The 14,044-nt window shown below is 48.2% G+C and overlaps 1 protein-coding gene across 13 annotated transcripts in view; it reads left to right on the top strand.

Annotated features, from left to right (window-relative positions):
* Nucleotides 1-14,044, top strand: part of ACACB (acetyl-CoA carboxylase beta) — a 79,653-nt gene that overhangs the window by 46,256 nt on the left and 19,353 nt on the right. For 11 of the 13 annotated variants that reach the window (XR_012896030.1, XM_075898798.1, XM_075898797.1 and 8 more), the window contains 16 exons: nucleotides 1,035-1,223; nucleotides 2,748-2,848; nucleotides 3,269-3,357; nucleotides 3,454-3,578; nucleotides 4,561-4,674; nucleotides 4,788-4,901; nucleotides 5,368-5,457; nucleotides 5,641-5,759; nucleotides 7,799-7,936; nucleotides 9,274-9,373; nucleotides 9,455-9,562; nucleotides 9,788-9,844; nucleotides 10,283-10,324; nucleotides 10,415-10,630; nucleotides 11,138-11,293; nucleotides 13,482-13,685. Coding sequence is in view for 11 of the 13 variants with exons in the window: in XM_075898798.1 (XP_075754913.1) it covers nucleotides 1,035-1,223; nucleotides 2,748-2,848; nucleotides 3,269-3,357; nucleotides 3,454-3,578; nucleotides 4,561-4,674; nucleotides 4,788-4,901; nucleotides 5,368-5,457; nucleotides 5,641-5,759; nucleotides 7,799-7,936; nucleotides 9,274-9,373; nucleotides 9,455-9,562; nucleotides 9,788-9,844; nucleotides 10,283-10,324; nucleotides 10,415-10,630; nucleotides 11,138-11,293; nucleotides 13,482-13,685 (1,962 nt within the window). In the remaining 2 variants the exon portion in view is untranslated. Of the gene's footprint in view, nucleotides 1-1,034; nucleotides 1,224-2,747; nucleotides 2,849-3,268; nucleotides 3,358-3,453; nucleotides 3,579-4,229; nucleotides 4,675-4,787; nucleotides 4,902-5,367; nucleotides 5,458-5,640; nucleotides 5,760-7,798; nucleotides 7,937-9,273; nucleotides 9,374-9,454; nucleotides 9,563-9,787; nucleotides 9,845-10,282; nucleotides 10,325-10,414; nucleotides 10,631-11,137; nucleotides 11,294-13,481; nucleotides 13,686-14,044 lie in introns of those variants that run through there. The other 2 variants (XM_075898808.1, XR_012896031.1) reach the window with 2 other exon arrangements.

A 14,044-nucleotide genomic window follows, 5' to 3' on the forward strand; every position in this document is an offset into this window, starting at 1 on the left:
TGCCGGTTGGTCCCGCAGCGCCACTCTGGGTGCTACTGGACCAACCCGGCAGCACCCAGCTGCTCTGCCCCAGGCGTCCTGATTCATCCGCTGCTGGTCAGTTTCAGCAGCGGCTGAATCAGGACGCCTGGGGCAGAGCAGCTGGGTGCTGGTGGATTGGTCCAGTAGCGCTGAGGAGCGGCGCTACTGGAGCAACCCAGCAGCACCCCAGCTGCTCTGCCCCAGGCGTCCCCAAGTCAGCCGCTGCTGAAACTGACCAGTGCTGACTACAGGAAGCCCGAGGCAGAGTTGCTGTGCCCCGGGCTTCCTGGAATCAGCCGCTGATCAGTTTCAGCAGCAGCTGACTTGGGGACGCCTGGGGTTCTTAAGTTGAATCTGTATGTAAGTCGGAACTGGTGTCCAGATTCAGCCTGTTGAAACTGATCAGAGCTGATTCCAGGAAGCCCGGGGCAGAGCAACTCTGCCTCGGGCTTCCTGTAGTCAGCCGCTGGTCAGTTTCAGCAGCGGCTGAATCTGGATGCCAGTTCTGACTTGCATACAGATTCAGCTTAAGAACAAATCTACAGTCCCTATCTTGTACGTAACCCGGGGACTGCCTGCACTTCACTGAGAGTCCCTGAATGTGAAACATTTTGGCTATGGCAAATCGTTTGAGCCTTTCATACATCCAGGGATCTTACAGTCCTTCACAAGCTGTAAGTTAAGGTTCATGGCACGCCTGCTTTGTAGATAGGTAGGAAGGTATCATCCCCATTGGATCGACAAGGACTCTCACGAGCATGATTCATGAGACATGCTGAGCTGTCACCACTTGTACTGTGACTTTACCTGGTTCAGTGCAACTCTCAGCCCAGTGCCACAGTTGATAAACCATCCTTCATTCCATTGCGGTAGTCCACCTGACCTGTTCGTTATGGGGCTGCAAGCAGAGTTTTCATTGGGAAGGCAAGATCTGTTGCTTTGTGATTCCTGTGACCTCTATCTCTGATGTTGTTTTTCAAGATCTGTGTAGTCACAATCTTTATTTTGCATAGATGAAAGAATGGGTGGGTGTGCTGATGGAGACCCTCCAGGACCCCTCCCTGCCTCTTCTGGAGCTGCAGGAAATCATGACGAGCGTGTCTGGCAGAATCCCGCCCTCCGTGGAGAAATCTATTCGAAAAGTAATGGCACAATATGCTAGTAACATCACCTCGGTGCTGTGTCAGTTCCCCAGTCAACAGGTAAGCAGTACAAGAGGGGTGGTCTGGTATTTTATCCTCACTAGTATCTCTGTAACTCTCATAATTTTTTTTTAAATGTTAAAGTGATCAGAATTTTTCAACTGAGAAGTTTTTCTGCTAAAAGATGAGGCTTTGCCAAAATATTAACCAGGAAAATGTCATATTCAATAACTTTTTTGTTTTAAAATTTTATTGTGGGGGTGACATTTTTTTATCAGCTCTATTTATTTAAGTTAAATGGGTTCCTCTTAAGGACTCCTGGAAGAATACACTTGTTGGTAACAGATTACAATTTATTTTGAAACCTTTTTATGCAAGTTCTCAGCCATGGAATGTCCCTCCCCCACATCTGAAATTGAGCTAATCTCTTCAGGCTATTCTTTTCCTGTTAGAACTCTGAAAAGGTTAAACGTGTCTTCTCTTTTCCCAGCTGTACTCTGAATGTTCTCTGTAAACATATATGGAGGTCAAGCACAATGATCTATTCCAGCTGTTTTCTGTAAATGGATTTCTGTCAAGCTAGGCACCATTTCCCTCCCCTAAGGCTTTCCAGTGTGGAATGATGACTGTCTGTCTTTCGTTGTTTTTCGTTGTTCACGAGAGTGATCATCTCTTTCATTGGACCAACTTCTGTTGGTGAGAGAGAGAAGCAAGTGGCCCGGGGCTCATACTTATCTCATTAGCTGAAGCTGGTTTAATATAAGAGATGACCTCTCTTGTCTTGTCTCTAATATCCAGGGACTGATACAGCCATGCCTTCATTTCATTGTTCATAATAGTGGATAGGATGTTAATCTTTTTTAAAGGGATTGTGGTGTTTTTTTCTGAATGATTCCTGGTAGGATCTAGGCAGACGTGGGATTGTGTTGTGGCAGTCAGGTTGATTGACTGTTCAGCACTTCCCAGAGATGGTTTTTCTTTTCCTTCTAATGCTTGTTGCCCTTCCTCTTTTGTGGGGTTGGAATTTAATGTTTCCAGTTTATGGAGAGATTTCTACAGCCTTGTAGTAGGCATGTAAAATTCTGTTTTAATCTGTTAACTAGTTAAACATTGTTTAAATGGTCAACCGTTTAAACAATCTCCCTTGGGTGGGGCTACTCTAGCCTGGCCAGACCGCTGTTTAATGGGTAACCAGTGACCTCTCTATCTTGTAGTGCCCCAGAATTGCAATAATAAGGACACAGGATCAGTCATGCAAATACTTACTATGAATAGTGTAACTATTGAAACTGAGTGAACTGCTTACATGAATTTGGGTCAACTCCTGTGACTGAGTCATTGCAGCGCCTGTCCCTGATATTTGGGAAAATGAAAGTGATGTACTGTTGCTCATAGGCTGGGAGTTTCAGGGAAGAAGAACAGTTAGATGCTTGGGTTTCTTTGAAAATCCAGCTAGAGTTCCTGCTAACTAGTAGTCTCTTAAAAAGTCAGAGTGCGTAGGGTGCCTGTGAGTCACATCCCCTTGGTCTTCCAGACTGTTGCACCCAAACTACTTTTCACTCTTGTGTTCCCTCTGCTCTGCAGATTGCCAGCATACTGGACAGCCATGCAGCCAGTCTGCAGAGGAAGGCAGACCGGGAAGTCTTCTTTATGAACACACAGAGCATTATGCAGCTAGTCCAGAGGTGAATGTCTTCCTGTGCTGCAGCACACCGAATGGTGTGGGAGGTTTCCAGAGGTGCTATGAAGTCCTCTTGTTGAAACTAGTGCTGGCCCTGACTCCCAGGCAGGTGGAGCAGGTGCAGAGCAGCAGGGCTAATGGGGCCAATGCTGGTGTAGGTGACAGCAGGATGGGCTCCTGTGAGAAGGCTGGCAGTGATGCTGCGCCCTTCTCTGTCCTGAACAAGCAGAGCATCTGGTGAGTGCTGCTTCCTGGCTCATGCCCCAAGGGCCCTTGTCTCAAGTCATTTGCCTGCCCCAAGTGAGGAGGATTCACCCTGACTGCCTCTATCTATGCTGGAGTCCCAGCAAAAGCAGCATAGCCAATGTGGGGGCACACATTAGCTCTGGGATGTGGCACACTCTGTCCTCTCTCCTGTTGCCAGGTACCGCAGTGGCATTCGGGGCTACATGAAATCCATAGTCTTAGACTTGCTTCGAAGATATTTGCAAGTGGAAACCCAGTTCCAGCAAGGTCCGCGGAAGTGGTAGTGTATTTTGCTCAGGGCCTAGTGCTGTTCTGCAGGCCCAAGGGAGCAAATCTAACTGAGGATGTGTGCTGTCTCCCCAGCCCACTATGACAAATGTGTGATAAACCTGAGGGAGCAGTACAAATCAGACATGACCCCGGCGCTCGAGTGCATCTTCTCGCATGCCCAGGTGGCAAAAAAGAATCTACTGGTGATCATGTTAATTGTAAGTAGGGACGGCAACCTCTATACAGCGAGGGTGGATATTTAAGTTGGGTCAGAAACAGCTGTTGAGATGCAGTGTAGAGTGTTACAGCTGACCTGGAAGGCGAATACTGAATATAAGGAAATAAGGATGTGAGGAAATGAAGAGGTCTATAATCTTAGGTTTTGCCTAGCGGCTTGCTGGTGACTCTGTAATAGAAGGGCTCCACTGCAGTGTTTATAAGAGAAAAGCTCAAACTGCAACTGAGAGAGCTTGAAAAATTAGCAATCTGGGAATCTTCCCTATAATAAGAGGGTTGATTTGAGGTATTGTTGCAATCTGTGAAAGGGAAAAATTAAAGCAAATACCATGAACTGATACACAACATGTACATGCTGAGTGTCTCCTGCATCAGTTATTCTTTCAGCACGTTAATAATTCTTAATACCGGTTCAGAGCATCCGATGTAGAACGTCTGTGGAATGCTTTAATAACATCAGTTAAGCTGCCTTATTAAATCTGCTTTGCTAATGGGGAAACTTAGGCAGGTTTAGTTTAGAACTCTCTTGGGTAGCCTATTGCATTGTTTTGCCCTTCTCTTATTTTGTTGTAACAATTAAACTTTTGCAGATGTTTTGAAGAAATAATTTGGTCTTACCTGTTTTAAAACAGATTTGGTTTTCAGACGTCACAATATTTGCTTTTAACTTTTTCGACGGTATCCTCCAAAATTGTTGATAGTGGCTTCTTCCTTGGTGGAGCATTGATTACATTATCTTCCCTTTTCTGTACTGACCTTTAAGAAAAGGAGAGGTTTTCTGGTCAGTGTTTATAAAGGAGATCAAACCAGAATGATCAGTGGTCCTTTCTGGCCATTGAGTCTATGAAGAACAAAAACTGGATCAGAGTGAGTACGTTAGAAGAGAAAGTAAGGATTGTAGATGGAGTTTCTGTTCAATAAGGATTAGTCCTTCACACTGGAAGGAGATCTGTATTTTAATAGGATCAGCTGTGTGGTCGAGACTCCACTCTGACGGAGGAGCTGATGGCCATTCTCAATGAGCTAACACAGCTCAGTAAAACGGAGCACTCCAAAGTGGCTTTGCGAGCCAGACAGGTTAGCATGTTTTTGTAGTCTGACCCCTGTTAACTGAATCATTGTGACTTCCCCCAACCTTCCCCTTTTACCTCTAAATCCCAGCCATTCACTTAAGAGTCTTTTATTTATAGGTTTTGATTGCTTCTCACCTCCCTTCTTATGAATTGAGATACAACCAGGTGGAGTCCATATTCCTGTCTGCAATCAACCTGTATGACCACCAGTTCTGCCCTGAAAACCTAAAGGTTGGGACTACTGCCAAAAATTAATTATAAAACGTGGGATTTTAACTTCTAGTTAGGTCTTAGTTGAAGCAGTTTGGTTTGTAAGTCATTTATTTCAAAAGGTCTTAAAAGAATTGGTGTCTTGCAGCTTAAGCTTAGATCAGATGTTACTTTCTGATCTCTTCCAGACAAAGGCCTATAGCAGAGTGTCGCTCTCCTCAGAAGCAGTAGGAAGTGACTAGAGGATTCTGTTCTCTTAGTGTCCATATGCTAGTATTTGAGAGCTGTGGTGATGGGTATTCCAGATGTGCCGTTGGATGATTTCAAACTCTCCACATGAACTTCAGGCTAACCTAACAAAAGCTAATGAGGGAACTTTGGGATCAGAGTCACTGCAGCTATGTGAAACTTGGATCTCGTCTTCGTCTTGTACGCCAACTCTGTCGTGCAAACCTTCTCACGCTGAATTCTGTTTTCCTCATGACAGAAACTGATCCTTTCAGAAACCACCATCTTCGATGTGCTCCCCACCTTCTTCTACCATTCCAACCAGCTGGTGCGCATGGCCTCTCTGGAGGTAAAGAGTGAATGAAAGACTCCCATTTATTTAGAAGAGATGCAGCTCTCAGAGCAGGAACTGCTTTTAGTCCCAGTGAGAGAGGCTGTGCTTGCCCATCAAGGTTGCTGTTTCCTTTGGTGGTTGGCCCGTAGGGAAGCACTCTTATTGCAAATTAAATTCTTCTCCCTCCCCTTTCCTCAGGTGTACGTGAGGAGAGGTTATATAGCCTACAAACTGAACAGCTTGCAGCACCGTCAGCTCTCCGATCGCACCTGTGTGGTAGAGTTCCAGTTTATGTTGCCATCATCGCATCCAAATCGGTAGGCATGACCTGGGTGTAGTTTGTTGCCTGGGTCTGCATGGCTTTTGATGAACTTAGCTCCCATGGCTTGGTAGCTTTCATGATGGGCACATGAAGAGGGTGGAGCATCCTTTCCCCCGCCACCTGCCTTAGAATAGTTGTTGAATTCATTTCTTGTTAACTCAGTGATGGAGACCCTCCATAGGAAATTAAGCCTTCCTAAGTGGGCTTTTTGGGGCTAAATGCCCTTTTCCATCTGGCGCTCCATGTGACTCGAATAGCTACTGATTTGTGCTTTAGCTCCTGGCATTGTTCAATACTCTGATTTCAGAGGCACCAGCTCTGCTTGGAGCAGGTAGAGTGAGGGACAGTCTCTGAAGCATGAGAAGTGATTTTTTTTTTCCCCTACCCGCTGCATTAATACTCTACTCAATGTGCCCATTTCTCTTTCTTGTCCCTGTAATTTGCTGATGACTGTGATGGCACTTTGCTCTCGGGCCAGTAGGGCAGAATGGGTCTTTCTGAACCAGGTGCCCCTTGTGGTGCTGGGAGACAGGCAGAACTTTGCACATGGCCTTGTCCCACAAGCTGAGTAGGTGCTTCTCTGGAAGCCCAAGCCCTAAGTAGCACACGTCTGTGCAAGCTGATATTTAGACTGTCAGAGGAGAGCTGATAATGGCAGCCAGGTGCACCTGCGAGGAGACCAAAATAAAGGCCTCAGGATTTACATGGCTAAAGTGCTCTGGATGTTGGTCCTCCTCACATGGCTGGAAGGTGAGCTGGTGTTGTTGCCATTCTAGAGCTGGACTCAGGTGATAGGACTTGCTGAGGGGGTCATGGCAGTTGAATGACAGAACTGTAGTGATGGGCAGTCTCTGTCTTCGGTTTGACCCGTGACTGTCTAAAGTAAAGCTGAATGGGTGTAACCGAATGCGCCTCACTGCCACGGGTGCCTCTTGCTGGTCACTCGGGAATTAGCTCATTCAGCCCAGGAGCGCCCCCCTTCTGCCAGTGTCTCACCCACAGTGACCTATTTTCCTTCACCTTTGGGCACTGCCCTATCACAGCGCTCTCCCAGTCTGGGATCCCCACTTCCCCTACACCGACCTTGCCTCAGTGACCCACTGCCAGTCATCATCTAGCCCCCACCTCAGGAGCAAACTGCCGTCTGAAATGGCCACTCAGCAAGTCCACACTCCCTTCCCAATCTGTTGCTTTCTAGCCTGGTTGTTTCCATACAGCCCTAGTACACTTAGGCTTTGCACCAGGCCTGCAGCCTGAGAGTGAGACTTGGCCAGAGCTTCCCCAGCTCTGCCTGCCTTTCCCCAGTGCTGCCCTGTCTCAGGAAGCCTCCAGCTTCCCTGTCAGCCAGGTCCCTCCTGCTCCCCAGCTAGAGCAAGTGTGTGACTGAGTCTCCTACCCTCTAGGAGCCTTTATTTATACTCCCCTAAGATGGGCCCTATGATTGGCTGTACCTGCCTCAGCTATGGGCTTTGTTCTCTGAGCCCTCTCCCAGGACTGGGTTTTACCCTTAAAGGGCCAGTGTATCACACATTCTCCCGCTTAAGTATCTCCCACATGGCGGGGGGGGGGGGGGGGGCGAGGGAGGGAGAGGAGTCTCTAAAACCCCATCATCTTCCTCCACTGGGCACATACGGTGTGTCTCTCTCCCTCTGCAGGCTCTCCACCCTCAGGAGCAGCCTTCTCCCCTCTTTGAAATCAGCACCCCTGTGGATCCTGCAGCTGGGCTCGCAGTTGGTTCCTCTCTCCCTCCTTGCCTTCCAAGAGGTAGCAGATCTTTTCTGTCTCCCCTCGGGCGTCTTGGACTTGGCTTTCTGAAATTCCACACATCACTCTGCTAAGTTCAGGGCCTCCTCCTTGGCGACTAACTTCCTTGCAGCTCTTACACCTGTTCTTGGAATTTCCTCAGCCCCTTCTCCTTGTCTGCCAGCTCCTCAGCAGAAACTGTAACAAGACTTTGGTGGTGAAGAAGGCAGTTGTGGTGGGATTATTTACAGACACCTCAGCTCTGTGTGTGGCCCCTTTTTCTCTGTACAGAATGTCCATCCCCATCAGCATGTCGAACCCCGACTTAGCCCGGCATAGCACTGAGCTGTTCATGGACAGCGGCTTTTCTCCTCAGTGTCAGAGAATGGGAGCCATGGTGGCCTTTGACAGATTTGAAGACTTCACAAGGTAGGAGAGAAAGGGAGGGAGACTAAATCGAACACGTAGCATTAGCCAAACCCCACCTACATTCTACTACAGGGGGTGCTTCTACACAGCAGGGCTTAACTCGAAATAAGCTACACAAATTGAGCTAAGTCAATGACATAGCTTATTTTGAAATTGGAAGTGTCTACCCAGCTCTTATTTTGAAATAGAGCACTCTTCCTCTGACTTCCCTTACTCCTCCTACAATGAGGGGGGTTGCAGGAGTTGGAGTAAGATGTCCTCCAGCTTGATAGTATTTCAACATTATTTCGAAAACTTCCTGCTGTGTAGACACGGACCAAGTTATTTCGAAATAATGTTGCTATGTGGATGTACCCAGAGTGTGTTTGTTTCGTGCATGGTCTTCAGTCTGACCATTAAGAAATGAGCTGAGCCCACAGGAGCTTGCCATAGCTCAGCATCCTGCAGCTGGAGAAGACATTTCCAGCATGACACGCCAAACGGGGAGGAAGGGGAAGGTGATGGTTCACTTAGGCAAAAGGTTGCTTTACTAATTTATGGAAATAATTGTTAAAGGGAATGTAACTTGTGAGTCTGCTGGAGTGCTTGCCTGTCTGTGTTTAGGTTATGTGTGGGAACCATTTTTGTTTTTTTTCCAGTCAGAGGCCATTGATCCACAGTAAAAATCTGTCAAGGGCCATAGAAAAGTAAAAAGCAAAAATATCCAACCAAACAACTCCTCGCTCACCTACTCCCAAGAGAGAAGCAAAACCTCACTCTCGTGCAAGTTGGAGCACTGGATCTTGTTCATTCCAGCCAGCTGGTGCTCGCGCTTCAGCCCCAGGATGGGGAAGGTGCTGAGACTTGAAGCTTTCCCCTGCAGTGGGATGAGCCGATGCTCATGCTTCAGCACCATGGAAGTAACCAAGGCTCGGCTTCCAGCCCAGGATGCAGAGAACAAATTAAAGCAGAGGGCTGGATCTGACCAACAGGCTGGAGGTTCCCTGCCCCTGATTTAGCTCCTTATGGTCCTTATCACCATAGTATGTCAGAGCTTCAGTCATTTAGCGGGTTTTCTCCTCAGAACATATTTGTAAACTTTAGGCAAGGTAGTTTGAGAAGGGGCTGTCCGTGGTGACACAGGAAATCTGTGCACTGAAACTCAAGTGTCTTAGAGTCCCAGGCAAGTTTTCCTTTCACTGCTTATAGTACCTGCACCCCCTGGTCAGTGCCTGTCTTTGAGGAACAATCTCTGTAGTTCGAGGCTGTCGGCTTTGGTATCATGGGTTGCGCACAAGACTCTTTTAGCTTGACGCCATCCCTGATGTGCCTGCCACACCCTTCTTGGATTCCTCCAGGAATTTTGATGAAGTGATCTCCTGCTTTGCTGACCCGCCCTCGGAGAGCCCCCTGTTCAGCGAGGCGCGATCTACGGTCTATGAAGAAGAGGACAATAAGGTGAGGCTGACGTTGGGTTGCATTCTTTGGGAGTCGTGGCATGAACCTAGCTGTGACTAACTGCCCCTGTCTCGTTTTCAGAATGTCTGCGAGGAGCCCATTCATATCCTGAACATTGCCATCCAATGGGCTGGCCACCTTGAAGATGAAGAGCTGGCGTCAGTCTTCAGAGTTTTTGCTCAGTCAAAGGTCTTGTGCCTCATATGGTGTTTGGCTTACAAATGTGGAGTGCAACTCGCGTACAGCGTGCTGTCCTGTGGTGCTGCCACTTCAGGCCTCCTGACAGGCAGTGTACAGTGCTCCCATCAGCGGGATTAGTGGTAACGTCTGAGGGGTGTCTCTTTCCCTTTGTGGGGTGATTTAAATGCCCTTTGGCACATGAAGGGATGACACTTGTCTCCTGTTTTCTTACAGAAAAATGTCCTTGTTGACTGCGGCCTCCGAAGGATCACGTTTTTAATAGTGCAGCAGGTGAGGGCAGACTGAGAGGCAGTAGCATTTTCACCACACATTTTTAAATGTACATTCCATGTAGCTTTTAAAAGTTAATTGCTGGAGGCTACAAACATATTAGACATGAGTGGTATGTGTGAGAGGGATAAGATAAAGATGCCCATAGAAGGTGTTATGGAAGGTTATGAGCAACCTGTTTGATTCTGTGAGAATCAATTGACACATCTATTGTGTGGTACTTTTATATGTAATTTTGTCAACTCAGTTTTTGATGGGGCTGGTTGGATTCAGAGCCAAGGTGTTACAAGCTGCTTTCTATTTTGGGGATGACCTCACTATCTTGTGTCTTCAGTGCCCTTTTTACTAGTACAGATGAGAATTGCTTGAATCTCCAGCTTGTATTTAATGCCACTGCTGAGTTAATTTTGTTAATGTGCCTGTTTTTTCTGATTGTAGAGAGAATTTCCCAAGTTTTTCACATTCAGAGCAAGAGATAAGGTAAGGCTCATTGTCTGGTGTCCCAATTCATTTCTAGAAATGACTGAAATCATTCCTAAGACTGTTTGCTCTTTTCTGGTGTGCACCCAGTTTGCAGAAGACGGGATTTATCGGCACTTGGAACCAGCCCTGGCCTTCCAGCTAGAGCTGAATCGGATGCGTAACTTTGACCTGACTGCTATCCCCTGTGCCAACCACAGGATGCACCTTTATCTAGGAGCAGCCAAAGTGGAAGAGGGCACGGAAGTTACGGACTACAGGTTTTTCATACGAGCCATAATAAGACACTCTGATCTCATCACTAAGGTAAAAGGACTTCTCTGTGACTCAGAATTAATACAGTGTTTTGTTGCTTTGTCCAGACCTGTACTGCTCTCCTGTAATGCATAGTATTCAGAAACACTCTGAGGGGAAAGCTGCAATGCCCTTGCTGTTCTATTACTCTGGCTTTAAGGACAACAATCTAATATAGCCAGGGAGCGAGGCATTTATTCTTTGGGAGATGCCCAAATTTTGCCCGTTTGAGGACCAGCCTATCAGGAGCTCCTGATTACATGCCCAAGGAGGAGCCTTTTGCAACTCTGCTCCTCTTTAATCAAGGCACGTGGTACATGGAGACTGTAAGTGCCAGTGCCTGGCTCTAACTCAGATGGAGTGTCGTGGCCATGAGCTGCGCTTCGGAATTACAGATGGAGGCCAGGGCTGTGCTTTCGTCACCCAGCCTGATTCCAGCAGGAACGAGTGTTGTGACTTTCCTGGATTGTTGCTCGCTCTCAATTCCCAGCTCACGTGCTGTCTTGTGCCCTGTTCCAGGAGGCCTCCTTTGAATACCTGGAGAACGAGGGTGAACGGTTACTCCTGGAGGCAATGGATGAGTTGGAAGTGGCCTTCAGCAACACCGGTGTCCGCACTGACTGTAACCACATCTTCCTCAACTTTGTGCCCACTGTCATCATGGACCCATCCAAGGTGAGCTTTTGTGAAGCAGAGTCCTGGGCGCGACCTACTGTTAAGTTTTCTGGGGCAGCAATCCCCTCTTTGGTCTGTTGTACAACGCGTGTGCGCCAGGGTCTTGGTTCATGCCCAGGGCTCCACCTCCCATTCCACTCCATCAGCAGCAGGACCCAGCCCCCCCAACCCTCCGTGTGGCTACCTGCCTGGGTGTGCTGTCTCCTGCTCTCATGGCATGCAGATGCCATGTGCTGGGGGGGAGGCTGAGGCCGCTGACATAGGAATTAATTAGTACATGACACTTAGGCCTGCGGGCGTTCTCACAGACAGTGGCTGTTGAATTGAGTGGTACTGAGTGGCTGCCCACCAGTGTCGGGGGGGGGGGGGGTCAGTGTGGGTGGTGCCCTACACCTTGTTTTCAGGGGTGGGAGAGACTGAGAAGCAAGGAGGCATTTAATAGTCATGGAGTCCAGACCCGGGACAGGGCAAAGGGGAAATTGCTCTGGGGCCTGGTGATTCTAAGGGGGCCAGGGCTCCCTCCCAACACCACTGCTACTCTGGTGGTGCCCAGCACCCCTTTGAATTGCCGCCAGAGCACTGAAGCGCTGCTCTGCAGCACTCTGGGAGTTGGGGTGAGGGGCAGCTCTGCAGCCCAGGTAGCAAGAGATGTTGGTTGCTCTGAGTCCCACCCCTTTAAGGGGCGCAGAGCCGTCCCCCCCCCCCCCCACACACACACTCACCTTGCCCTGGGGCCTGTGGTAGCTGTCAGCCCCACTGATAGAATCCTAGCTGTGTCGGAGGGGATGGGACCTTGAGAGGTAATCTAGTCAAGTCCCCTGCTCTGAGGCAGGGCTACTTAACCCTGCCTGAAATGTGTTTGTGTAACTGGGTTTTAGCCTCCTGTGACTGAGTTTCTACAGCTTCTCTAGGGAACTTGTTCCACACAAGCAGTTTTTTTTCTTCCTGGAAGGCGCATGTGTGTGGCAGCACCTTGTTCATGGCTGGGTGGGTACGGTGTTGAAGTTCAAGATCAGAGCAAGGAGGTGATAGTGCAGAGCTAGGGAAGGGGGACATCTAATGATGTCTCAGTGGTACATTTTTTAAATGGCGGTATATGAAAGCCTAAAAGGAGCAGGACCAGGAGAAAGTACCCTTGGGCTTAGACTGGTGCTGTGTTATGGCCTAGAATATGGCGCTATATAGTCTGCTCCTGGGGGAATTCTGGGCCAGAAAAATTCTGCAGAAACATTTTAAAATTCCACAGATTTTTCTTGTCACAATAACACTGTATAATCATGCCAGTTTCAATTATTTTGGCAAATTTTATTTCAAAATGCCCAATAGCAAATACGCCTGACACAATACAGACACTCACAAGGAGCGAGGGTCGCAAGTTACAGTGGGGGAGGTTAGGTTGGATATTAGGAAAAACTATTTCACTAGGAGGTTGGGGAAGCACAGGAATGGGTTCCCTAGGGAGGGGGTGGAATCTCCATCCCTAGAGGTGTTTAAGTCCTAGCTAGACAAAGTCCTGGCGGGGATGATTGAGTTGGGGCTGATCCTGATTTGGGCAGGGAGTTGGACTCAATGACCCCCTGAGATCTCTTCCAGCCCTAGGATTCTATGATTTCCCCTGGAGTAGAAAGCTAAAAAAGCCCCTATGACAACCCAGCCAGGGATCATGATACTAAGCCTCTTCACATACGTCCTGAGTTCAGCCATTCCCCGCCCCACACCCCCTTGCCATCCAGACACACTCTCGCCCTCTTGCAGCCCAACAGCCACCTGCAGGGTGTTCCAGGCTCAAACTCACTCCCAGGGATCCGGAGGGAGAAACAGCCTGACACTGGGACCAGAGTTTCTTGCACACTGTTACCTCCTTCCCTCAAGGCATGCTGGGAGCTACAGTTCCCTCCTGTTCCCCCTCCCTTCTCCCACCTTGTCTTCTGTTTGCAAGCTGGTCTAGGTCAGGTCCAGCAGCCCCTAGTGGCAGCCAACAGCACTGCAGCCCATTTCAGTCGGGTGGGGGGAGGGAGGAAATTCTGTGCAAATACCATTTACTTGTGCAAAATTCTGCATTACCCAGTGGCACAGAATTCCCCCAAGAGCAATAGTCATGAGACTGAGGCCTGTGTGAATGAAACCATCTGAGATTCTCTCGCTACAGCAGCAAGTGTTTTCAGATGCCTGGCCTTTGTGCCCCTAGATCGAGAAGGCTGTTCGCTCCATAGTGATGCGCTACGGCAGCAGGTTATGGAAACTCCGGGTTCTGCAAGCTGAAGTGAAGATCAACATCCGTTTGACGCCCGACGGCAAAGCCATTCCTTTCCGCCTCTTCCTGACCAATGAGTCTGGCTACTACCTGGATATTAGTCTCTACAAAGAAGTGAATGATCCCAGGACAGGGAATGTGCGTAATTTATACTGGACCTAATGTAAAATGTTTAAAAAAATAAACCACACCAGTCTGAAACAGAGACCATCTGAGCAGAAGGAATCACCAGGCATTCCTTGAACCAGATCTTACCATCATAGCTGAGCAAGTACAATTTCAGGAGGGACTTTCTGCATCTTTTTAGGGCTGGATTCTCTTTAGGGCTTCCAGGGCCGGAGATTTGCCACTCAAGGCGATGTTAGTCCTGAAAATATTGTAACAAGTCTGGGGTCAAAAGTTGTCATTCAGCTGCATGATGTAGCTCCTGGAAACCTCCAAGTGACATCTGGAACAGAACTGTGACCCTCCCGCTTCAAAAGCCCCATTTAAACTAA

The sequence above is a fragment of the Pelodiscus sinensis genome, chromosome 15 (assembly GCF_049634645.1).
Source record: "Pelodiscus sinensis isolate JC-2024 chromosome 15, ASM4963464v1, whole genome shotgun sequence".
Taxonomy (NCBI): domain Eukaryota; kingdom Metazoa; phylum Chordata; order Testudines; family Trionychidae; genus Pelodiscus; species Pelodiscus sinensis.